We start from the raw sequence: 26,858 nt of genomic DNA, 5'->3' as shown, positions 1-26,858 counted from the left end.
CTCTTGCTTCTGATATGAAGGACTGTTGGATAGTATTCTAGAGGATCTAACTTTTCAAACATTTTAGTTGTTCATTGCATGTTGGCTTCGCCTCTAATTGCCTTTCAGGAGGCAATAGGGAACTGCTTTTTTTTTTTGAACGACTGCAATCCTTGGGATATATGGACACCCATAGTGCTGCTAGAAAGGGAATTCCAGGATTTTGACCCAGTGACTGTGAAGGAACGACAATAGAATTCCAAGTCAGGATGGTGTTTGGCATGGAGGAAACTTGCAGGTGGTGCTACAAAATGCGTACAAATTCTGCCAGGCCTGGCCCATCTCTTAGCATTTTTCTGTATAAGGTAGATGATCTATTTGAAGTAACCAGTTGTTGTTTCCCTTTCAAAACTGTTTGAAAATTCAGTGTATTTTGCTGTGGAACTGTGAAACCTCACCACCAGATTTCCTTAGTGGTGCAGTTTAGCACCTGTATTCCTATTAGAGGCTCTTCTTCTTAGATAATCCTTCAGAATCGAGAATGACATGCTTATATTCTGGATCTGTGCATTATAATTTGACTGAGAACAAAACGTTTGTGGGAAAATTGGGAAATTCATGCTTCACTAATAGTTGCATTTTGGAAATTTTTTTTAAAATTCAAAATTTGTTGCAATCCTTACTTTCTTAACCTTCTCCTTCTTTGTTTTCACTGATAGCCTTTATTTTTCCCTCATGTATTTCAGAGATCTCTTGGACGAGGCAAAAAATTATCTCCTCCTGCCACAGGAGAGACCTCTCATGCAGGGTCCCCGGACTCGACCTCGCAAGCCCATCCGATGTGGCGAAGTGCTTTTTGCTGGTAGGGGAGTGCAGTGATTCCTTCAAAATGCCTATCTTGTTCTTAAAGATTTTAATAGCATGGTTTTGCAGTCAAAGGGGCGATGCTCACTGCTTGTTTCATAGCTGCCCCCAATGAATTATTAGCTTCTGCAGCATCAGTCGCCATCTGGTGTTCAGGAGATGAAGTCATCCAAGCAGTCTGAGCTGCTAATCTGATGGAAGGATTATCACAGACAGAAAATCAGGAAGTAAGAAGTACTGATTACCATTCACTTTTTTTCCTCTGTTGAGAGAGAGAAAAAAATTAAAATTGTGACATACTTATGGGAAATATCATAGATTTTACGTTTATGGATTTTTTTTTTTCCATGCACTCAAGTTAGTGATGCCCCAAACCAGGGCAGTTGTCTGACAGTAATTATGACTTGGTACACTGCTAGAAGCTCAGTTACATCTTGCTCAACTAGCTTAGCTTAGTTTTGTTTTTATTCACTCATGGGACATAGGTAGTTGCCCTTGAGAAGGTGGTGGTGAGCTGCCTTCTTGAACTGTTGCAATCCATATGCTCTAGGTAGACCCATAATTTCCCTTTGGGAGGAAATTCCAGGATTTTGACCCAGTGACAGTGAAGGAATATATTTCCAAGTCAGGATGGTGAGTGTCTTGGAGAGGAGCTCGCAGGTGGTGGTGTCCAGCAAGGCCAGGGACCCAGATCCAATTCCACCCTCGGGCGACTGACTGTGTGGAGTTTGCACGTTCTCCCCGTGTCTGCGTGGGTTTCTGCCGGGTGCTCCAGTTTCCTCCCACAGTCCAAAGATCTGCAGGTTAGATGAGTTGGCCGTGCTAAGTTGTACCGTAGTGTCCAGGGGTGTGCAAGTTAGGTGGATTAGATGTGGGAAATGCAGAGTTACAGGAAAAGGGTAGGGGAATTGGGATATGTCTGGGTGAGATGCTCTTCAGAGGGGCGGTGTGGACTTGTTGGGCCGAATGGCCTGTTCCCACACTGTAGGGATTCTATGATTCTAAGTTGAAATTCATGTCAAATCGCTGATTTCATGCTGATTGCATCTCTGAAAAAGCAGAGAATCACTGTCAGCAACTTCTGATTGCTGCCTGTATGGGATTGGCAGAAGCTACTGTCCACCATAAACAGAAATATCATTGACACCAGCAAGTCTGTTGTTGTTAAAATGGAAGACTTCAGGCCATTATTATCGACAATGCAAAGTTTCTTTCTGTGAACCATATCCAGATTTCGGATTATCATTGCAGTTTTGTATGTGTAGTTCTGTAGCAGTATTGTCGTCATGCATTTAAATTTCTTTGCTGGAGTCCATAAAAATAGCACCTTGGTACTAGAAGTCACTTTATTTATAAGTTGTTACTTTTGAGCACAATATCTGGTTGATTTACGGCTAATAAAATTTTTACCCTTTTATTGAGCTGAATAAAACTGCAGAACTAACATAGTTGGTAGAAAAGGGCTAAATGGCAACCTGCTCCTATTTTCTGTGTAATGGTTTGGATCTATTCTATATTTTCCGGCTAAGGTCACCTGCAGTACAAACAGCTGCAATGTTTTGTGTGGACTGGGACAAGGGGAAGGATAAAGCTGTTCAGCCCCTTGAGCCTATTTTGCCACTCGGTGTCTAATGTGACCTTGTTGAATATTGGAATTTTAAAATTTGCATTTGTTAATCTTTTTTATTTTTGCCTTTTTTTTTCTTCAGTTGGTGGTTGGTGCAGTGGGGATGCAATCTCTAGTGTTGAACGCTACGATCCTCAGGCACATGAGTGGCGGATGATGGCGTCCATGTCTAAACGAAGGTGCGGTGTCGGTGTAGCAGTTCTCGATGACCTTTTGTATGCAGTTGGAGGTCATGATGGATCTTCCTACCTGAACAGTGTTGAAAGGTAACTTTGAATATTCTGCTAAATAATCTGCTTTATTTATTGAAGAAACAAAAGACTGATCATTCATTCTTGAGTGACAACAATGAAGCAATGCAGTATGGTCGTGTTGGGACTGAGCTCTGTAGATTAAAGTTCTGTTGTGCTTAGTTGATTTCAGAGAGTAGGGATACCAGTTGGGCACCGTAGCATGGGTGGGAGGAGGCAGTATCAGCTGGGGTTCATCCTTCTGGTCACTAACTCTTGATCTATGCTTGAGAGTTGGGCTAAGTATCGTAAGGATTACTGTCTAAGTTCAATGAAAACTGGTTGTTTAACATAGTATTAACAGGTATTAAGTCAGCTCTTCTGAAGTACACTCCAATTAAACGTTTTGAGGGAAATGAGAGTGGGAAGTTAAATGTTCAAGCCAAAATCTGGAACATTGCCAGACCAAAATAGTGAGGAAATTTGAGTAGATAGCAGGTATTGATTAACGTTTAAAATACTGTTCTTAATCTTTTCATCATAACATTGATTTCTGAACCTGACCCTGACTCTGAGGGAACTCGTATCTTTCAAGTACCACTTGACTGTGGAGCTGTATTTGGCTATGCACCAGCATCTGAACCAAAAAGTACAAGACCATATATATTTAAAACTGAGATGCATTTATAGTTCATTGGATCTTGAGATCAATTTACTTAAATTTTATGATGAGTTGCACTTACAGTCATGCTTATCAGTACCCACTTCCTGCTTTGAGAAAAGCAGAACTGTTTGAATATGTGCTCCTCTCCTCGTAGAATATCAACGACTGATGAAATAACCAGTATTGAAGAAGAACTGGTCTGTTTGTTTGTTTGTATATGTATATAAATAAATAATTTGGTCCAGTTATACAGCTGTCCATAATAGAATTAAATAGTGGAACAGGCTTGAGCAACTGAATGGACTACTCCTGTTCGTAATTTTCTATTACTTCAAAGGGTATGTAGCAAAAAGGCTGTTTGCAATCGCTGCAGTCATGGTGCAAACACCACACACTGAAACAGACCAGAAGTAGTTTTGCATTAAATACCAGTTGTTAATCTCCTACTAATTGTATGTAGATGGTGGACGCTAACTGGGATTACATCTAAGCACATGTGAAGAGAGACTGTTGAGTGGTTGGGTTAGGAGGTGCACTCTTGTAATGTTTAATCATGCAAACAAATGTAGCACTGAATAAAGGTTGATTCCAGTACCACCCATCAGCTATAATAAAAGCAGACAGTGCTGGAGAAACTCAGCAGACCTGGTGGTATCTGTGGAGAGAGAAACAGTTCATGTTTCAAGTCTGTATGACTCCTCTTTAGACAGGAAGTTCTGAAGAAAAGTAATATTTGTCTCACGTTTGCTTTTTTCTTAGAGTACTCTTCAGTTGGTTGTTTGGACTGTAATAGAGATATTGATTAAGTTGAAGTTATCCCATAATTCCGCAGAATAAAAACTCATTCAAAACGGTATAAACTGCGGTCAGATGCTCATGAACTGCTGATGTTGAGTAAAACTGAGTGCTGCTGTGTCTAACCTCTGGCTTCACCCAACCAACTTTGAATTTGATAAAGGACAGTACCTCAATTGGACTAATATTTCACCTATTAGATACATTTTACTAAATACAGTGTCAACAGAGATTTGAGGGAAATGTAACTTATGATGGGATTCAGTTGCCAGAGGAATGATGGATTAGTTGTCTATTTGAAATATGTAGTGGGCAATGTACAGCTCTTCAGCTGTTTGTTTAAACGGTCACCCACCTTGACTGATTTAATTTGTCATTTGAGAAGCAGACAACTGCATTTCAATGTCAACTTTAGTTTCCAGCGCGTTTTTTATAGAGAGGAACCTTGGTTATGAATGTGTCTCAAAATATGGTGTCACAATGCATTGCCAACTCATTATTCCTGCATACTTGTGTCACACTCTAGATTGTTTCCCTAATTAATGGCTAATTCCTATTTAGCCAAGTCGAACCTATAGGGCAGATAACATGTTGCTGTTGGAAATGTATAACAGCAAGAGATGGTCCCAGATTGCTGTGCTTCTGTGAATTTACTGCAAGGGTAATGCTTTCTGACTGGTGATAAATATACTTAATGCCACATGTTTTCCAGCTTAAGGAAGTGTGAAAACATGTCCTGTGACTTCCCTTTAATTCACTTTGTGGTAACTCTCTTTTATTAAAATGTAATAGCCTTTCAGATTTGTCAGCCTTGGGACTTATTTCTGCCCTAAATAATCATTGTTTCTGTGTGAGCATTTTACTTGTGTAATCAGGAAATAAAATCGGATGATTCAAAACTTGTGGGGAAAAAAGAATTAAATAGCAAATCTTGTTTGTACAAGCATAAATTTAATTTGTCCTCATAAACAGCAGTTCTTACATAGCAGCTGTTGTTTTCCCCAATATTTCAGTTCGGAACACAATCTGGTTTGGTAGCTAGAATGGTAAATTATGAAAGCTGAGCAATTTGTTCCTAAGATGCCTCCAACATTCATTTATTAGCAAGAACTGCAACGGTGGCTGGAATGCTAATGATTCTGAGAGTGGTCAGTTTTGTAATTCAACTTCTTTTAAAATTCAGCCCTAACATATGTATTTTTGTTGTCCATGGCTTGATCGGTTCTAAACTAGTTGCTTAGTCCCTTGGAGATAGCAAGAACTGCAGGTGCTGGAGTCGGAAATTTCTGAACAAGGGTCCTGACTCGAAACGTTGACTTTCCTGCTCCTCTGCTGCCTGGCCTGCTGTGTTCCTCCAGCTCCATACTGTTGTCTGCTTAGTCCCTTGGGTTGTTTTGACTAAATCTTGCTAATCCTTGAAGACTTTTCTTGTCAAGGCAGTGTCATCTGAGAAAAAAAATGGAGCAATATTTTGGTTTTGTTATGCGAATTTATTTTTAGCTGCCTCTCTTTTTGCTGAATTTTTTTTTGCCCATTGTGGAGTAAAGGTCATGCACATCTACACATTACAACTTAACCTTGAAATCTCTGACTCTGATTAGTCATATTGTTTGTCTGACAGCCAGTACTTTATAATCAGCAATTTCCCTGCCTAAATATTGGGAAAGCCAAAGCCATTGACTTTGTTTCCTACCACAACTCCTTTCCTTCAGGACTAACTCCGTCACTCTCCATGACAACAGTTTGAGGCTAAACCAGGAGAAAGGGTGTTCTTGTAACAATTATAAATGCATCTGGAACAATGATGAGTTTTAACCTTTCCATCTTGCTTGTGAACCCCCTGCCTTTTAACTCCTCAATTATTTCTCTTCCGTTGCTAAGGTATGACCCGAAGACAAACCAGTGGAGTAGTGATGTAGCTCCGACCAGCACGTGCAGAACAAGTGTAGGGGTAGCTGTGCTTGGAGGGTACCTGTATGCTGTTGGAGGTCAGGATGGAGTGTCCTGCCTTAATATTGTGGAAAGGTAAGTAATGAAGGATGCTGTAATCACTGACAGGAATGAATTGTTTGGTTATACTTGAGGAATTCTTTCTTTTAACAGTTCTAACCATGCAGTAGAAGAGTTTCCTGATTTCCACGCTCAAGATGAAAGGAAAAGCTGGGAAATGGTTAAAGTCAGAGCTCTGGCTTACAGGGGAGAGAGTACCAGGGGGACAGCTGCATCCGCTAAAGCTTTTCATATCTTATAGAATTGTTGAGAGTAAGCCTGGTATAGAGCATGCACGTATCAAATTAGGTTGATATTTCCAGCTGTCCTGCACACATCCTTTCAACATGCTGAAGAAACCGATGAGAACACTCTCTTGGTAAGACGGGTGCTATGAGTTAATGCCTGAAGACTGGATTGTCTTGAATATTCGTGGTTCGATATCTGAGTAAAGAGGCTGCTGAAACTCTGCACCTCCAAATGATGTAGCCACTATTTAATAGGTTATGGGGCTTTTGGGAAACTTGCGGCTTACCGAGATGAAGAGGAATTTCTTCGGCCAGAGGGTGGTAGACCTGAGGAGCTCATTGCTGCAGAAGGTTGTAGAGGCCAAGTCATTGAGTGTATTTAAGACAGAGATAGATCAGTGATTAGTAAGGGGATCAATGGTTGTGGGAAGAAAGCAGGAGAATGAAGTTGAGAAACATTAGCCATGATCGAATGGTGGAGCCAATTTGATGGGCTGAATGGCCTAATTCTGCCAACGTATCTTATGGCTGTGGACTTCATGTTGCAATATGCTGCTCACCATATGGTTTCCCAGACCAAGAGTTCAGCTTGTAAGGGTTGAAACCTGCTCTTGTCCTTTAGTTAGTAATTCGACATGAATGTATATTGCCTAAAGGTTAGAGGATGGAAAAGACAAGGTAAGTTTAATCTTTTATACGCTAATAGTTGACCATTGGGCAAGAGTCAACTTCTACCACCTAGAAAGACAAAGGCAACGGATACAGGGGAACCCCACCACTTGCAAGCTCCCCTCCATACCACATTATCATCCTGACTTGGAACTATCCCTTCCTAACAGCATGGTGGGTGTACCTTTGCCAAATGTTCAGTGGTTCAAGAAGGTGGCTCAACACCATCACCTTGAGGCAATTAGGCATGGGCAATAAACCCTGGCTTTACAAGTGATGCCCAATTTCTGTGAATGAATAAATAAAACATCTGTGGCACTTCGGTAATCCAATCTCTAATCACACAGAAGAAAAAACAGTTTATTAATAGGATTTGGAGATGTAGACATTTTGGTACATGCTAGATTCCTCACATTAAACTCTAGAGAATTCTGCAATCCAGTGATCCTAGCTGGACAGTCATTGGTTTTATCTCATTAATTTCCAAGAGTATCCCTTACACAATTTTGAGTTTCCAAAGAGGCTTTTGTTGGTCTGTACCAAGCACTTGGGCGGTAAGGAGGCAAAGTGGGAACTTTGCAGGGTGAACTGAAAGCTGTGATTTTTAAACCAACTAAACGTGCATAAGATTAAAGGATCAAAAGAATTAGGAGCAGGAATTGGACATTTGGTGCCCGAAGCCAGCTCTGACATTCAGTAAGATCATGGCTGATCTAATTGTGGGTTCAACTCCACTATCCTGATTACCCCTGCTAATCCTTGCCAAACAAAAATCTGTCCAATTTGGCCATGTTTTTAATGAAGGACCAACCTCCACTCTTCTCCATGGAAGAGAATTCTAAACACTAATAATTTTCTGAAGGAAGAAATTCCTCATCTTCGTCTTAAATAGGCGGCCCCTTGTTTTTAAACTGTGACCCCAGTTCAAGATTCTGCAATGAGAGAAAACATCCTCCCTGCATTTACCCTGTCAAGACTTCTTCTGATATTTTATGTTTCAGTGTTTTAATTGATTTTAAACGAGTACTTAGGGTGCCTCTGGCTTATCAGCAGCTGAGCTATATGAGCAAGTTCAATAATTGGTCTGTGTTTAGTTAGGTTTTCTCACAGGGAGGCATTATTGTTACAGTCGGCCTAGAGCCCTAAGCTAGGAAAAGGAAATCTGGGGTTTACTCCTGAACATTCACTATCCAGTGACCCATGCTGGATTACTTGTATGTGATTGCTGAGTGAGAACCAGATTGGACATGACTGACACTGACACTAGGAGAATCACATTGCACTTGCTGTTCAGATTCATGTGTGAATATTAAACACGGACGGTGTTCTGGATAGTGACCAGAAAGCCTTCAGCATTTAGAGATACCTCCTTTTGTGACGAGGAAAGGGAATCATTGGCAAAAAGTGCAAAGTAAGAAAGGGGCAATAACTTACCATATATATGTGTGCAAAAGTCAACTGCGTGATTTTGGTTGGCCTAAAAAACTTTATAATTGATACAAAAATCAACTCTAGTTTTGCAGGGATCAAATCCCAACAATTTCAGAACCGAAGTGCAGTCTTGGAGATGTTAGTGGTTTACTTTCATTGTAAACATGTGCAGCTTGTAATGTTGGAAAATGAGTAAATGTTTGATATTAATTCTTTGATTGGAATAATGTAAAAAAAAAACACTTTGGGCCCAAATCAAGCACGTGTCAACCCATCCAAGACGTTACTGCTGAAAAAATCAACTCGTGCCTTTTGCCAAAAAAAGTCTCTCTCAATTGACTTCTGCATGAATATATACAGTACTTATTGTGACACTGCCTGCTTAAAGGGTTGATTTTAAAAAAACAAGTTCATAGGATTAGAGAGATACAAATTTGTAGCACGTTAATTATTTTGCCAGGTTTGATCCTAAAGAAAATAAATGGATGAGAGTAGCCCCTATGAGCACCCGCCGCCTCGGTGTAGCTGTGGCAGTCCTCGGTGGACATCTCTATGCTATCGGGGGCTCTGATGGAACATCTCCATTAAATACAGGTAATGTATGCGGAAACAAAATAATTTAGAAATTAGTCACAACAATAGATGTACTTCAGACTGACCCTATCTTTTAATCTTTTACTTATCAGTATTAGAGATGGTGATGCTAGACGCTTAACTTATTTTAGAAAGAATTGTCTGCACTGCTTTTGGATCATCAGATGGAGTGTAAATTTTCTGTGCACCATCATGATTCTCTGTAACCTTAAAATATCATCACTTGTGTCTTTCACTTTCTCGTCATCCACAACATCCATCCTGAAATGAGATTACTAATTCAATAATCATTTTTAATGTGAAATTGCATTCAGTTTTGTGCCCAGGTTTGAGATCCATCAATCATGGTGTATAAATTGTTCAAATTCACTCTGTGGGTCCTTAACACTGTTGGGGAGGTTGGGCGAGTTTGGAATACTGGTGCCAGAGAGACACGTTTGATAGTATGCCTCTCGGTAATTATCATTTTATTTTGATGTAACGTTAAGTTAAAACTAGCACTTCAAAAAAACTGACCACGGTTCTCCCCAATTCATTATTTATACAGCATAACATAGACTGCAGCTGTAACATTTTGAGGATGAAGCACTATAAGATTTTGTTTGCATTCCAATAAATATTTGTGATCTTCAGAAAAACATTATCGTTCTATCCTTCAACATTAAATTATTTTTTAAACTAATGGACTTGTGGTGCATTGTGGAAAGATTTATGATTATAGTGCAACTAGACTTCCAAAAAGCATCTAACAAAGCTACATGTTGAAGGCTATCGTTTGATGCCAACAATATTTGGATTTGGACTTCGAAATGGGCTAAAGAAAATAAAATCCTAAGGACTTGTTCCAAATAGAATAGAATTCCTAGGAATCGGGACTGGTATGTCTAGTGTTATCTCAAGTCAAAAATGTCTGGTATCATTTTGTACATAATATCAAACTGGGGGGGGGCACTTAATTTCTGAACAAGCAGCTGAGAGGGAAGCAAAATGATTTGGATGACATATCAACATAGGTAGGAAAATGGCAGACAAAATTGAATCTAAACAGATACAATGTATTGCACATAGCAAAAGTAATGGATTTGTAACCAGAAGAATAAATTTTGTGTCAGAAGTTGTCCAGAGAAACTGTGTTCTATGTTTGTCGGAGTACTGTCTTGAGTCCAAGATTCTAGGAGGGTCTTGTGCACTGGAAGCAGTTCAGAGAGTGATCCCTTGGAGAATGGAGTTGTAGTTGCAATATTAGAAACTTGGACTTTCTAGTCTGGAAAGAAGAAAACTAAGAATTTATTTTCTGCTGAGAAAGATGGAACTTACATTTGCATAGTACCTTTTATGATCTCTGGACGTCCTGAAATGCATCACAGCTAGTGAATTTATTTTAGTGTGGTATCTGCTGTGGAGCAGAGAAATGTGTTGGCAGTTTACACAGGGCAAACAGCAATGACACATGACTAAGTGAACTGTTTGTGGCCTTGGGTCAAGGATAAATGTTAGTCAGGACATCTGGCAACCTCCTTTGCTCTTCACATATTGCCATGAGATCTTACAAGTATGCTTGAGACCGCAGATGCAATAAAACTAGAACATAAATATGCAAATAGCGTGAAAAATGTAAATGTGGACTATTGTTTCAAACTAAATTGTAAAAATACAATTGGGAGAAATTTCTGATGACCAGATAATCATTTCTGAAGTGTAGATGGGAGTTGTGTACGGGGACCCTAGCAGACTCCAAAGGAATGGCCTGGGAAATTGAACATTCTGCAGAGCAATTCTCCTGCATCTGAAATTCTCCTAAAGTATCCATTTGAATCAGAATTCTGAGGGTTCTGCTGTAGTTAAGTAAATAGTGACTTGGGTTAAAATAAACTATTAAATTCCTGAAATGAGACTATTAACTCCAGAGTAACTATTCAGCTGACCTCCCGCTTCCCTCTCTCTCACACCCGACTGCGTCATCAGGTATCTTATAACCTTGGGACCCCAAAACGCCCAGGGAGGTGTCTGCCCCGGTCTAGACTGAACTCCCTGCCGAACGCGATACTCCTTGCCAAACCTGAGAGCTCTCGCGCACCCTGACCTATACTATACACTTTTATGTACCTTACTCCTTACCTGGCATCCTACTGTCCAGCACTCTAATTTCATGCTTACCTTGCATACTCATCCTTTCACAGAAGATATCAAAATGGTTGTCTGTGATTCTGGACCTTTTTACATTATAGAACACGGCAAATAATGAACAAAGGGACTGAATAGAATTAACATAAGTAAAACATCGACAATAAGGAAATTGATGTGGGAATGAGGAATTAGAGTGACAAATTCCGGCGATGGATCAGTTTCCAACCAAGAGTGTTAAAGGAAGTAGGGGAGGATATTATAGACACTTTTAACTGTAACCTTCCGGAGATCCCTGGATACAGGAGTCATCCCTCTGGACTGGAAAGTTACTCATATCACTCCACTTTTTATGAACAGTAAAAGTGGAAAAACCAGGGATTTACAGACCAGTTAGCTTAACATCTGTGGTGGAGAGATTGTTAGCGTCTATAATCAAGGATGAGGTAACTGAACACCTTAAATTTTGAGTTAATTAGGGAGAGCCAGCATGAATTTTACAGGTAGGTCATACCTGACAAACCTCGTTGCAGTTTTTTGAAGAGGTGACTTAGCTAGTGGACAGTGAAATGTCAAAAGGTGTTGTCTATATGGACTTCCAGAAGGCATTTGATAGTCTCACATGAGAGATTGTGAACTAAGTTAGAAGCCCATGGACTTGAGGGTGAATTACTGACATTGCTGGGAAATTGATTGAGTAGCAGGCAACAGAAAGTAGGAATAATTGGATATGTGCTTAAAGTAGCAGGATGTGACCAGTGTAACTACAGGGGTCTGTGTTAGGGCTTCAGTTAATCACATTATTCACTAATGAATTGTATAATGGCATAGTCATTTTTCCAAATTTGCTGATGACACAGTTTGATAGCATTGTGGACAGTGTAGATAGCATGAAATTAGAAAGGGATATTGACAGATTTATTGGGCAAAATTGATCCAGATGGAGTTAATTGTAAGCAAGCATGAGGTTATCCAATTTGGACTGTAAAAAAGATAGATCGGGTAATGTCTAGATGGTGTAAAGTTAAATACAGTGGGTGTCTAAGGAGACTTGGGAGTGGGTGGCGGCGAGGGGTTCAGATCTTTAAAATGTCACGGGCAGGTGCAGGAAAATCAGCGCAGCTAATGGAATTCTGATCTTTATATCTAGAGGACTGGAGTACAACGATGCAGGAGTGATACGAAACCCTGGTTAGACCCCACTTGGAGTACTGTGAGCAGATCTGGGCCCTACACCTGAGGAAGGATTTCTTGGCCTTGGAGGAAAAACAACATAGGTTTACAAGAATGATACCTTAACTCCTCAAGTTGGTATGAGGAGAGATTGTAGAAATTAGGTCTGCTTTCTCTAGAATTTAGAAGGTTAAGGGGTGGCATGTTTTGAAGTCTGCAAGATATTAACAGAAGAAGACAGAATAGGTTCATGCAAAGACTTGTAGCTCGGGTTGTGGATGAGGTTGTTGGTTTGCTTGCTGAGCTGGCTGGTTATAGTTCAGACTTTTCATCACCATGCTAGGTATGATACAAAGGGTATGTTATCTAGCATGGTGATGAAATGTCTGAATGATAAGCAGACCGTTTGGTGAGCAAATCAACAACCTCAAGGACAGAAGGTAAAGATATTATTTCCACTGGTTGGGGGTTCTAGAACTAGAGGCATTGTCTGACAATTAGAGCCAGACTGTTCAGGAAAGATGTTAGGAAGCACCTGTGTATACAAAGGGTGGTAGAGGTTTGGAACTCCCTTCATAAACAGTAGTGGACGCTAGATCATTTGTTCATTTTGAATCAGAGAGGCATTTTTATTAAGCGAAGGTATTAAAGGATATGGTCCAAAGGCAGGTACAGAGTTAGGCCACATATCAACCATGGTCTCATTGAATAGTGGAACAGTTTGAAAGCCTGAATAGCCTAGTCCTGTTCCCATAATTAAAATGGGTGAATATCCTTTCTATCTTAATTGTATAAACTTGGTAGTACCTGTACAGGTATACCATATGTGCAAATTAAAACCTGCAATTTTTTTCAGGAACATTACTTTTCATTCTCTACATTGCTTATGTTATTAAAATATATCAAGATTACATTCCACAAATAACTTGCTTTGCTCCAACACTGCAGCAATATTTAGCTTGTTGGGTTTATGGAATATTTATACTTTTCAGCTGAACGCTTCATTCCTCAGGAGAATCGCTGGTCTCCTTGTTCACCCATGGGGACAAGGCGAAAGCACCTTGGCTGCGCTGTATTCCAGGACATGATCTATGCAGTCGGAGGACGCGATGACACAACTGAGCTTAGTAGTGCTGAGCGATACAACCTTCGAACTAATCAGTGGTCTCCAGTGGTTGCTATGACCTCCAGACGGAGTGGGGTAAATGTGCACTCGGCTAATTTGTGTCGTTTGTGTGTGCACGCGTACATGTTTTTGTAAACATATTTAGCAGACCACAGACTCTCAGTATGAAAGTGCCATCTCAAGACTGCAGATTTAATTCAAACTAGTTGGAATCTAATAAAATGTGAAAAGTAGACAAGAGTATAACTCTATCAGATCAGCCGGTTTTGAAGACGGATACAATTTAATTTACTGTTCCAGAAATTGATTGACCTGTTATAATTTCTGGAGGTATAGAATATTATGCTTTATCTTTATCAGTGCAGCTTGCTTTGTTTGCATTTCTGCTGCTGTATAGCACCTTCAAATTGAAAAAGGCAATTTCTCTTGGCACTAAAGTGAAATCTTCAATCTTCTGTAGAATATAAATGCCCTCTATTGAGTGTCATTCTGACACAAGCTGACAAACATTCACAGTCCTATCTCTACTGATTGTGATGTGGAGCCTCATAAAATCGAAAATGGGGCAGGAATGTGTACTGTACCTAGCTGAATAATACATTTTGTCTGTTTCTCTACTGAGCAACACATGATTTGAGAAAAATTACACTAGGGTTGTTTATGTTCTTAACCACTCCCCTGCTGCCACTGTAGAAAAATCTAACATTAGGATTGTAGCATTGCTTCAGATGTCTTGGTAGCAAGGCTAATCCATTAGATGCAGTCTCATTTGTTCACTGTACAGTGACCTTACTGAGCCGATACGTGCGCCGCAACAGAGTGTTAGCAGTTAACTGCTGTCAATTAGGCACAAGGGATGAGAGATTTTATTCCTCAATGCATTTGCATTGGGTTCTATTTGGGAAAGTGAGGGCACCATCTACTGACTCTTAAGCAAGCAGGTAGCAACTGAGAGGACAATCCTATTTCTATGTGTCATGATTTCATACTTCATGTTGTATGAGCAGGTTGCTTGTGTTAGCATTTGCTTTTTGTTCAACTGTAAACACCCTAGTTCTTAGCAAGTAATTCAAGTATTTAATTGATTTCTTTTTTTCCCCCCCATCCTTACCACAGGTTGGTCTAGCTGTTGTAAATGGACTTTTGATGGCAGTTGGCGGTTTTGATGGTACAACCTACTTAAAAACCGTTGAAGTATTTGATCCTGATGCAAATACTTGGAGGTACAAACACATCCCAATGTTTACAGCTCACAAGAAGTGGAACTTATTAGATTTCAAACAAGCACAGAAAATGCTGGAGTAACTCGAACAAGTTCTGCAGCATCTATGGAGAGAGGAATAAATCCAATATTACTTCTTCAGAACAGAGGAAGGGACATAACTGGAGTTGAACTATTAACTCATTCTCTTTACACAGATGCTGCTGGACCTGAGTTTCTCCAGAATTTTCAATTAATTGTTTCAGATTTCCAGCATTTGTAGTATTTTGCATTTATTAGTTTTTTTGTCCTTTTGATTCCAATCAGTGTAAATGACTATAATAGCTAAGTTAGAATTTCACAAAATATAAAATGGAACCTTTAGTTGGTTTTTGTAACCTATGTGTGAAGTCAGTAATTGCAGAATGGAACTGTCAGATTTCACACTAAGTATAATGGACTTAAGTTACTGCAATAAATACTGATCATTGTTATTAAAAAAAAGTTTTCCAGAAATTCTCTTAAATTGCATGAATTGCATTGACCTATGGTGGTAGTGTGTTGAGACTCCCAATGTCTATGTAGCTCAAATCCTTTGCTGTGTATCAACACCATCCTTCTGTTTGTTTGAAAGAAGTCCTTGACTGATCCAAAAGGCACAAAAACTTGAATTAACTTTAGTATCTCCGCCATTTCATGAGGGCCCAAGTGATCTGAAAAGGACCTATGTCCAGATCATATCAGGTCACCATTGCTACCATTTTCACTTGCCCAGACATACAGGATAGTGGTGTTTGATATGCTGTCTGAAATATGGCACATCCTGCAATGCAATTTCCTTGGTATGGTGTTGGGTTGTAAATCTAGATTCTTCAATTTTTGCTTTCAGTGAACTTAAATTCAGTTTGTTTTGGTCAAGCATAGAGTACTATCAAAGCTGCAAGTGATTTTTTTTTTCATCTGGGGGAAATAGTTTAAAACAAAACTTAATTAGTATATGCTTTGCAACAGTAGAATCCCATATTATTGACACTTTCACACCACTGCCTTGAGTTTAACAGATTGTGGTGAGTATCGTCTGGTGTTGCAAATGTTTTCTGATGCATTGATGTGTAGTTATCTAACAGTCATTTTATTTGACTTGTCAGCCACTGCACAGTCTATTATAGTCACCATTCAACCTTTACTGGGTTTGACTTTGAGGGTTTGTGCACAAGTAATGTTGAAGGACTTGTGGCAGAGTAGAAAATTCGAACAGTACATGGATGGAATTACTGTAGTCACATCAAGACAGGGGTTGCTTGTTCATGTCCATTTCACATTGATTAAGAATGTGGTTCAACTAGTGCTAAGTACATTGCAAAGAAAAACTTCTAGAATATTCTGATTTATCTCAGTAACTGATTGGGGGGGTGGGGTTGGTGAATACCTTACAGCAGAAGGGAAAACAAGGCAGCACCCTGCTACCCTATACCACCCACATTGCATAGGTTGTTATAATGTTGCCTCATCACAAAATTGCACACTCATCATAGCAACTTTGAACCCACTCTTTGGCAATGAAATCAGCTAAATACAATGCAGTTGAATCAAGATTTATGTCAAATGCTTTGAGTGTGAATCCAACAATTACCACTTTGTACACTTTTTAGATTTAAAACCTTACTGGATTAACCAGAGATGGAAAAGGTATTAATTTCTATTTTTCATGCAAATTATTTTTATTGATTTAAGTATTTTGCCCTGTCCATTACCATTTTCCTTTTAAAGCAATAGACAAGCAAAGAAACAAGATTTGAATAGATTTATTGATTTACCTTGTGCAACACTTTAAATTTATAAAGTGGTTTAATTTTTGAATTGATTTATTCCCTCAGGCTGTTTGGAAGTATGAACTACAGGCGCCTTGGAGGTGGGGTCGGTGTGGTGAAGATGACACAATGCGAGTCACACATTTGGTGAATTCTTCAAAGTTAACAAGGGGGCTTATCCATTTACAATAGCATTGTTACAAAAAGACAGTCATTCAATGCCGAATAGATTAAGTGGAGTCCACAAGAGCACCTTCTATAATAAGTGCATTATATAATCTAGCAATTTTCTACATTGATGTGTAAACAATCATGGAGCTCCAGCAATTGCATTTCTTACAAAGTTGGAACAATGTATTAGGAACTCCTTACAGCCACCTTATTAAAACAAAACCTGCTGCCTTATTAACCAGTGCTGATTAAATAAATCCACATAGGTAAGTATTATTTTAAAATAGCTAATTTATTCTGGCACCTGTGCAGGCATGACAAATCTTTGTGCCACTATTTATGCAACTTGAAATTGCAACTGTATGAAGCACTTGAAACCCTGTTAGGTTCAGGATCAACAAAAAGACAATGGTCTGTCCCATGAAGCAAATGTTCTCATTCTTACATTGCAATTTTTTCAAAAAGTTAACACATGCACAATGTGACACAGTAGAGGTATGGCTATTTGACTCTGCAAATCTGCAGTGGCTTTTATTAGAGAGACAGGATTTTAAAATTTGATCAAGGGATCAGCTTGCATATCATGTTGTGTAGATCTTGCCTCAAGAGTAGGAGATACATCCAAATAAAAACCAAAAGCACTGCAGATGCTGTAAATCAGGAACAAAAACAAAGTTGTTGGAAAAGCTCCAGCAGGTCTGGCAGCATCTGTGGAGGAGAAAACACAGTTAATGTTTCAGGTCCAATGACCCTTCCTCAGAACTGGGATACATCCAGTTTGGCAAGAGTGAAGGCTCTTGCATTCAGTAAAATGTAAAAAGCCAGTCTTATAATCTAAGTTCAATAATAAAAATTTCTTGCCTTATGGAAGGTAAAATAAATGAAAGTTGTTATGCAGGCTTTAAGTGGTAGAGCAATTAGGATCCTACCTAATAGGGAAAATTAAAGCAGGTGAAATTTGAATTGGAGGTTGGCCAAAACTTTTGTAAAGCACCTTCTAATTGATTTAGAATGTACAGAGATATTCAGAAAAACAAGCAATGGCAGTGTCTTTTTGTATCCAAGTATACAGTGATATACCTATTCTGTGTTAAGTCAAGCCTCTATTAGAATGCAAGAGGAGCTGCTTAGGGTTCATTTTTAGCCAAGTTACACTGCAAAAAAAAAAAAAAAAACTTCAAATCAGGTTGAATTGTATCTATTGGATTTTCTACTTAAGTGTCAATAGTCAAAAACAGCCTTTAGTTCTCTGGCTGTGCAGCCACATGCAAGTAAGACATGAGTGCAGCATGGTTCAAAACTAGGAATTGCTACTTTGCTAACCTTGTGAACTTATTGTTCACACAGTATGATCTTAAGAAATGAAAAAGGATTGCTTGCTTTGAAACTATCCATTTAAAACTCATTTCTAGCTGAGAGTTAACTCTTTTGGATTTTACTCTCTACCATACTTTCTGGGAGCAAGAAACTTCTTTAGGAATACATCTTGGTTCATCACCTTTACCTTCAGAGAAGGATCATAGAGCAAGTTTATTCTCCAAATTGTCAGACATGTTAATTTCTGTTCAAGCAGATTTATTTTTAAACAGCTTGTGTTCAATTTGTACACTATTTAAATAAAGTTGAAAGCTCAGTTCAACTGCTTGATGATTTCTGAAGATCCTGCAACTTTGAGCATTTTACCCCAGTTACTTAAGTTGTTAGAAACAGGGTACATTGAAAAATGGTGATTTTTCAATGCAAAAAACCTACAAGAACATTATATTCATTGTGTTAACCAGAGCAACTCTGGCAACAGAAATAATTCAACATCCTGTTAACAAAAGGAGAAAATGGACATAAGTTCAAATGTTTAAACACAACTTCTGCTCAAAAAACATAACCAAGTTCAAGTGTTATTGCAGGAAACTCATCCCAATAGATAACTCCTACCCAAAGGTAACATGTGGCATGAAGCATTGAGACAATTAACCATCAACAGATGCTGCTTCACTTTAATATCTCTAACCCCTTTCAGGATAGAGGAAATATTGTACATGCAAGATGTTTTAACAGTCTCAACCCAAAGTATGAGATACCAACATTCACTGTAAAGCAAGTTATCATTGATCAGATTAAAATCAACATAACATTTGGCATCATTCTCAAGTATGCTACAGTGCAGACACATACAAATACAATAGTACAGACAAATGGGATCTTTCTAGTCCTGCAGCCAGAAGAAATTCAATTCAAACACTACATTTGAAGTAGGCACTGGTTCAGTGCATGCAACAGCTAAAGTGTGTTGATATGGACTAGTTCCACAAAACAGATAATTACATAATGTTTGTGAGGATTCCCTAGCATTACTTGGCTTAGTACCTATATGCTAGTAATGTTTGTACCAGAAATGCCTACTTGTTGGACAAGCGAGTTATTTGAAAATAATCAAGGTTTAGATTGGTTATAAACTTAAGAAGATCAAGTCCACCATAGCTACTTCTTCAGGACACAGGTCATTTTCATTTGTTGTTGCTGGCAAATCCACTTCTGGCCAGTTTCCCAGTGACTTGTCAGTCATTAGCCTATTTAAATCCAAGGCTTGGAATGATTTGAGAGATTCTGGTTTTGCTTTTGAAGGCAAAGCCTGTTGTGTGTGAATTGAAGTGTCTGGATCCACAGTTGATGCTGGAATCTCCAAGCTTTTGTTTGCAGTGGTGGTGCTGGAATTACCAGAGTCTGTAATGATAAAGAAATGTGGAATGTGTATAATTTTCACCTGGTTACAGAATTAGAGGGTGGGGGGTGGGGGTGTAGGGTAGGGTAGAGAACATGTTACAAATCACCAAACTTAAGTGGAGAATTTTTTTTTTAAAATATAAAGTTCAAGTAGAGAGATTGAATAAACCATCACAGTGCAAGTTTATAAACTTGATTTGAAATTTAAGTCATTGGTCTATTATCTGAAGGGAAGATAACGATATAGGTATGCAGTTAGCCCAAAAACAAAAAGGAGCAAAAAAGAAGTGATTAATGGACTCTAGGCTTGTCAGTGATGCCTGAATCCCTATGGGGATAGGGGGACTGGTTAATGTAATGCAATGCTAACAGCATAGGAATTGATTCCTACACTGGCTGAAGGCAACCCTCTCAATCTCCCCTCACCCATATTTTGAGGGAGGTGAGAGAGATTGACTGTCAATTCTGAGGCTAATAACCCTTGCCAGGAAGAGTTTCTCTGGTTTTGTGTTAGCCTAGAGCACTGACTTGCTTGCCAGTGATGGTCTCAATACACTACAATCTTCATGTTTGTAATCAGAAACCTGGAGCTCAGGAGTTATTCACTTGAGTCATGTGCAAATATCCAAGCTAAATAAGTAATAAACAGTAAGAAAATGAAATACAGGGAAAGATTCTCCCTCCCATTCAGCTCAGCCGATATCAGTTTGGAGGTGGGTCACTGGTCTCAACATTAAGTCTGCTTCCTCTTTGCAGAGGCTGCCAGACTGGAGTTCTGCAGCAATTTGTTTTTGTTAGTTTTTCTATTAGATTGAATTTGGACAAAATTTAATGCAGAGGAGATAAGTAGTTGTTCACCTACTATTCAAAAGCTAAATGCATTTAAAAGAGTATTCCAAGTTTGAAGGTATATAGATGATGCTGGGGCAACACATTGACATTTAATATGGTTCAGTTCTGGGTAGTTCAAAAAAAAATGTCAAGGTCATCAGAAAAATTAAGTTTGATAGAAGTTAGGGACTTTGCTTGAGGGACCAGAAGAACTAGATTATTCACTTTGAAATTATTTCAGTTATTAGGAGTATGTATCAAAATGTAGGAATGATTTTCCTTCTGGGCCATAAACTTAACATTAAGGATGTTGGAGTTGATTTTTCTCCTAAACACAATGCAAGTGATACCTGTACAACAATCTAATAAGCAGGTAGTGTAGGTTCAGCAAGGGAACATATTACTTGACTGGTCTCTGGCTTAGATGTAGAAGTGATAGATATCCCCATAAAATATCTAGACTTAATGAACAAACTAATAAAAAAGGTCATTGGCTGACCAGAACTATCTACCATCTCCTGCTGCCTAACCATTCTCTTAAATTAGAAATTGTTATTAAAAAGTCAAGGGATGAGGATTTTATCTCAAGTGCTGAGATTTGACACAACTAAAACAGGTAGAAGCAATAGAAGTTGTTTTATAGGGTTTCTAATTTACAATGAGATTCAGAAACTTAATCCAAATTGATCACTTTTAAAGTGAATGACCACTTGCATACATGCCTGGGAGAATTAAGATAATACTCAAATTGCAAAGTGATGAACAAATTGTGGCACATTTGGAATGTCCCCATTCACTGAGCCAGAAGTCCAGGTCCAAGTCCCACCTGCCATTGGACATTGGACAGGTTGTCCAATCAGGTTGGCAAAACAAAAAAGGAGAATTCTCAAATTTATACAAACGTGTGTTAAAATAGAAAAAAGGAAACTCCAGCCTTTGTTGATACATGTAAAATACTCAACTACTGAACAACAACAACAACGAAAAAAGTTATGGAATTTTGACAGAATCAAAAGCAGTAGAACAAGGGAAGGGAAGTTGCACTTCATGCAGGCTCCAGCTGGGAGTATGATACCCAATGTGCAACTGTAGTCCTGCAGAATTGAAGTGCTAGATGAAGTGTGAAGGCAGTAGGGCTGATCACTGGTTAAAGTTAGAAATACAGATGGAAGAGAAAACAAAGTTAAAATTTGTTCAGCCTTGAAAAGTTAGTAAATTCATTACTCAATCTGGTGGAGGACTCTCATCCATTCCTTCCCAAAGGAAGGAAACCAATGTTCTAGCATCCATACACTGTAGAACAAAGTCAGTGATCAGAGACCTGAATGGCCAAATTGAACCTACTGAAATCACGAGTATAGGAAGAAAAATATCATTCAAAAGGGCAACATGTATGAAAAAGAGCAGAGGGTGACAGTTTAATTAAACGCAGTCTCACCTTGTGGAGACTTCCCTAGATTAAAAAGGGTACAAAAAACCATTAACATGTTAGCAAGATTAGATCACATTGGCTAGCTCCCCCTGTGTTCAATTGGATACACAATTTGCTTGAAAAATAGGAGAGATAGGATGGTAGAGGGATTTATTTTTTGGACTGGAGGCCTGTGACCAGCATGTGCTGCAAGGTTTGATGCTGCTTTTTGTCATTTCTATAAAATGATTTGGATGGGAGTAGAGAAGAATGGCCAATAAGTTTGCAGATGACACCAAACTAGGTGGTGCAGTGGACAGCGGACAGCGAAGAAGATTCTTTCAATACAATGGGACCTTGGGCTGAGGAGTGGCAGATGGAGTTTTATTTAGATAATTGAGGTGTTGCATTTTGGTAAGGCAAATCAGGGCCAGACTTACCATTAATGGTAAGGCCCTGGGGAGTGTTTATGAACAAAGAGACCTAGGGGTGCAGGTACATGCTTCCTTGAAAGTAGAGTCACAGGTCAACAGGATAGTGAAGGCATGCTTGCCTTCATTGATCAGTGCACTGATCACAGGAGTTGGGACAATATGTTGTAGCTGTACAGAACATTGATGAGGCCACTTAGAATACTGCATTCAGTCCTGGTCTCCCCGCTATAGGGAAGATGTTGTGAAACTTGAAAGGGTTCAGAAAAAGGTTTACAAGGACGCTGCCGGAATTGGAGGATTTGAGCTACAGGGAGAGGCTGAATAAAAACCCGAAAGAACTACGGATGCTGTAAATCAGGAACAAAAACAAAGTTGCTGGAAAAGCTCAGCAGGTCTGGCAGCATCTGTGAAGGAAAAAAAGTTATCGTTTCAGGTTTGGTGACCCTCCTGTGAGAGGCTGAATAGCTGGGGCTATTTTTGCTGGAGCATCAGAGGCTGAGAGGTGACCTTAGAGGTTTATAAAATCATGAGGGGCATGGATAGGGTAAATAATGACCCTCACCAACTTCTAGAGATGCACCATTGAAAGCACACTGTCCGGGTGCATTACGGCTGGTACGGCAACTGCTCTGCCCAGCACCGTAAGAAACTACAGAAGGTGGTGTGCACAGCCCAGACCATCACAGAAGCCAACCTTCCATCCATGGACTCCATTTACACGGCTCACTGCTGCAGAAAGGCAGCCAACAAAGACCCATCACACCCTGGTAACGATCTCCTACAACCTCTTCTGTCAGGCAGAAGATACAGAAGCCTGAACACACGCACAAGCAGGTTCAGGACCAGCTTCTTTCCAGCTGTTAGACTCTTGAATGGACTCTAGTCTTAATGTAACTGGTATGCCTTTAAGTCTTTTTGATCTGTGCCTCATTTGCTTGCTGTGATACCGCTAGCAAACAAAGCTTTTCAATATTCCAGTACAAGTGATAATAAAATCAAAACCAAATCAAAACTAGAGGGTATAGGTTTAAGGTGAGAGAGGAAAGATTTTAAAAAGGGACCTGAGGGGTAACCTTTTCAGAGAGTGGTGTGTTTATGGAATAAGCTGCTAGAGGTGGTGATGTAAGTAGATGCAATTTCACCATTTAAAAGACATCTGTTTGGGTAAATGAATAGGAAGGGTTAAGAGGGGCTGGGTAAGTTTAGGGTATCTGGTTGGCATAGAGGAGTTGGACCGAAGGGTCTGTATCTGTGCTGCATAACTATGACTGAAGAAGTTGCCAATTACAAGCAAGAGGGTGTATTTGATTAGGTGCATTTCACGGCATAATACAACCTTACCTTGCATGCCTTTCCATTGATCTGGAATGTCAAAACTCAGATTATCTTGTTGAGTCGAACTTTCCACTGTAGAGCTGAAAATACAATACTTGTTAACACCTGAATTCTGAATACTTAAAAAAAACTCTCCTCTCCCAAAAAGGGGCAACTGAGACACAAACCCATTTGGTGGGACTGAAGCAAGCGTTTTAGAACTGGTGTTCAGAAGATTTTGATGGTTTTGATCTGCACCAGGGAGAGTTGTAAACCATTTGGTTGATAAACAGTTGGTTGGATGTGGCACATGTTGTTCAGAAGAGTTAGTGACTGGAAGTGTTGGTTGCAGCTCTACAAAAAGAAAAACCCAGTTTATTTGTACTGTTTAAAAAAGACAAGCATGTGTTCGTTATTATTCTATGAAAGCATGTTAAAAACACCTGTCAGAGCCATCTACTAAACAGTTACCAGAGTTAGAAATTAAAAAATAATTGCTTTTCAAACATTTCAATCAAACTGCCAATTATTAAACAAGAAACCCTTTTACTCTGTCATCGGGGTAAAAAAAAAAAAAAGAAATCTGTAAGTGATATGTACAAAAAGGATTTTAATTAATTTTTCCTTCTTCCATTCCTGAGATATGCATACTATCAGCAAGGCTAACATATTGGCCATACACCAATGCCCAGGAAGTGGTGTTGGTGAGGTAACTTGTATTGAACAGCTAGTGGTACAAGATGACAGACTCTAACTGACCTCTTAAAGAGGAGTTTGGATCCAAGATTGTATTTAGGATGGAAGCTAAGTGCTAACCTACTTCTGAACCATTGTGTTGTGAAACTCAGATTGTCAATGATGCCAACATTTTGTTTCACATTTACCAATTAATAAATTTTAAAAAGCACATTCCTAGTGGCCATGGTGGGATTTGAATTCTTGTCTCCATCACATTAGTCCAGGCCCCTGGACTGACAGTCCAGTAACCTCACTAATTCTATCATCCTTCTATTTATATTAACAGACCCTTTCCACACAAAAAGTTACAGAACTGCCTACACCCTTCAAGATTGTTCTTGGTTCAAAATAAATTATTTCCGACCTTACACCAAGTTCAATTTGACTTAGTGCTAGAAATAAACAAAGTCAACGGCACTTACAGGTCTAGTTGCTAGAGCTAACCTGAAACAGTTGGGATGCTCAGTTGTGGAAAATTCAGAGAGATTCCTGAACTTTCAGCCAAGGCTTGCTTTTTCCCTTTTGGAGTTTGAATTGTGCAAGTTTTCATTGGGTCCTTTTTGCTGCTGAATGAAAAGAAACATAAAAAAAGTGAAAGTGTTGTTCACATTAAGAACATACATCTAAAAAAAAGAACTGGAGGCAAAACATTGAGGAGTTGACCAGCTGAGGTCAGGATTCAGATCTCTATCTGAACAAACATTTATGGTTCTTCCTCAAAGAGAGCTTCAGGCCCATTTGACCTCTCATCCATTTCCCCACCACCAGTAATGAACACATACCTCCTTCCAATAACAGACAGCCATTCTGTTAGGAGTACTAATCTCCTATGATGCCACTGGTGGTGTGAAGCCCTTGAAATAAGGAAGTAACACTACATTTCCACCCCAACCCCAAATGAAATTCTCTTTTTAAAATATATTCATTTGTGGGACGTGGAGGTTGCTGGCTGGGTCAGCCTTTATTGCTTATCCCTAGTTGCCTTTGAGAAGGTGATGGTGAGCTGCCTTCTTGAACTGCTGCAGTTCACCTGTTGTGTTGGACCCACAGTGCCATTGTGGGGCGGGGAATGCCAGGATTTTTGACTCAGCAGTGAAGGAACAGCGATACATTCCCAAGTCAGGATGGTGAGTGGGTTGGAGGGGAATTTACTGGTGGTGGTCTTCCCATGTATCTGCTGCCCTTGTCCTTCTAGATGGAAGTGGTCGTGGGTTTAGAAAGTGCTGAGAGAGGATCTTTGGTAGAAGGCTAGAGGTATCCAAAGTTTATACCATACATCAAATTGGTGAATGGGTCATAAATCATTTGCTGTCAGTCATTTTTCTGACGGAAAGATCATGAAGTTAAGAATAGTACAAATGGCAAGAGACCAAGAGTCTCCAAATTTGGAACTGTATATTTTATAGCTTACCCAACAATAACTAAACAAATCAAAAAATAAACAACAGCACTTTTAAGGCTTTACTTAATATATCAACTATCCCTCTTTTCTGAGAGAATTGCTGCAACTCAATTTCCCCTTGGCTAGGCACTCTGGATTGGAATAGTTAAATTGGAGCTGCATGAATAATTTTCCAAGGTGTGGAACAAAAACAAAGTGCCCAAGGCCTGAACATAAATGAACAATACCGCTCCAACCTTACATGCACGTTTTTCTTTTCCCTTTTGTCTTCTTGCTTCTCTCTGGAGTCGGCTTTTGCCATTTTTCATATAGCCCTTCAGGTATGGATAAAATCTGAACAAAAAGCAATTTTGCATTATCGAAGGCAGTAACCCGAGTGTCAGAAGTAAATTAACAACTTTGCAGACTCCTTCCAGATTCTCAAAAATTAAATAAGTACATTTTAGATTCAATACTGGTGCTAAAGGTATATATATTTTTTTTAATATTAACAGCTCTCCATGGGATTTGTAGACAGATAGCCAACATGTAATGCCAGTCTATGAGACAAAAATTTCTCACCCAGGATATAACAGAACAAATAGTTTCTAGTTCTTATGTATAGTCAGTCAGGTAAAGGGGAGGGGTGACTACTGTAGTTTGTTTATGGCTTGCAAATCTCCAAGAAAATTCCAGGTTCAATCCCAGAGTTAGCCAATTCTCACTGAGCTTGGACAGGGCTTGAAATGCAATTAGATTTTGATTTTATTCTCACATGTACTGAAGTACACAAGTACAGTAAAAAATGTATAAAGTCACCACACAGCACCATCTTAGGTACAAGAGGTGCTAAAAAAAAAATTACTTGGGACCCAAAATTTTTTTAAAACCCAAGCATTATAGACTGCTTGGAGGTTTCGGAGAGTTTGAAGGAAAAAAACAAATGACTGAATTGTTAAAAAAAAAAATGTAACTATACTTTAAAAATCAGGAGGAAATTACTCACTCTCAATTGTTCTTGAGGCGGGATAAGGGTTTGAACAAGCTCCAGGTATTTCACGGTCATCTCCAAGACAGATGCCATATCATTCCTTCGTCCTTCAAACTTTGGCAGCAGATCACGCAGCTGATCACAGCTGCTTTTAATCCGTTTCCTGCAAAATGCGATGATCCCAAAACAGACAGTTCATCCCTGGTAGCTATGTAGCCTTCTGGTCAGCAGATATTAAGGTTTACGCATTAGAGATAGTAGGAACTGCAGATGCTGGAGAATCCAAGACAACAAGGTGCAGAGCTGGATGAACACAGCAGGCCAAGCAGCATCATAGGAGC

At 39.3% G+C, this 26,858-nt stretch overlaps 2 protein-coding genes across 4 annotated transcripts in view; one reads left to right on the top strand and one right to left on the bottom strand.

The window, feature by feature from the left end:
- Window positions 1–17,900, top strand: part of LOC109918070 (kelch-like protein 20) — a 41,972-nt gene extending 24,072 nt beyond the window's left edge. For both annotated transcript variants that reach the window (XM_020517970.2, XM_048613579.1), the window contains 7 exons: window positions 726–841; window positions 2,553–2,736; window positions 6,041–6,184; window positions 8,957–9,090; window positions 13,380–13,588; window positions 14,630–14,736; window positions 16,592–17,900. In XM_020517970.2, the coding sequence (XP_020373559.1) occupies window positions 726–841; window positions 2,553–2,736; window positions 6,041–6,184; window positions 8,957–9,090; window positions 13,380–13,588; window positions 14,630–14,736; window positions 16,592–16,676 (979 nt within the window). In that variant the 3' untranslated portion in view covers window positions 16,677–17,900. The remainder of the gene's footprint in view (window positions 1–725; window positions 842–2,552; window positions 2,737–6,040; window positions 6,185–8,956; window positions 9,091–13,379; window positions 13,589–14,629; window positions 14,737–16,591) is intronic.
- A 763-nt stretch (window positions 17,901–18,663) lies between these two features.
- Window positions 18,664–26,858, bottom strand: part of LOC125486371 (spermatogenesis- and oogenesis-specific basic helix-loop-helix-containing protein 1-like) — a 12,851-nt gene continuing 4,656 nt past the window's right edge. Inside the window, exons 3-8 of one of the 2 annotated variants that reach the window (XM_048613581.1) lie at window positions 26,533–26,680; window positions 25,789–25,880; window positions 24,590–24,708; window positions 23,596–23,761; window positions 23,435–23,508; window positions 18,664–19,417 (exon numbers count right to left, since the gene is read on the bottom strand). In XM_048613581.1, coding sequence (XP_048469538.1) covers window positions 19,143–19,417; window positions 23,435–23,508; window positions 23,596–23,761; window positions 24,590–24,708; window positions 25,789–25,880; window positions 26,533–26,680 — 874 coding nt within the window. In that variant the 3' untranslated portion in view covers window positions 18,664–19,142. Of the gene's footprint in view, window positions 19,418–23,434; window positions 23,509–23,595; window positions 23,762–24,589; window positions 24,712–25,788; window positions 25,881–26,532; window positions 26,681–26,858 lie in introns of both variants that reach the window. The other variant, XM_048613580.1, reaches the window with a different exon arrangement.

This window comes from Rhincodon typus, chromosome 28 (assembly GCF_021869965.1).
Source record: "Rhincodon typus isolate 14 chromosome 28, sRhiTyp1.1, whole genome shotgun sequence".
NCBI lineage: Eukaryota > Metazoa > Chordata > Chondrichthyes > Orectolobiformes > Rhincodontidae > Rhincodon > Rhincodon typus.
The sequence above is the reverse complement of the archived record's forward strand: the minus strand, read 5'-3'. Positions and strand labels throughout refer to the sequence as shown.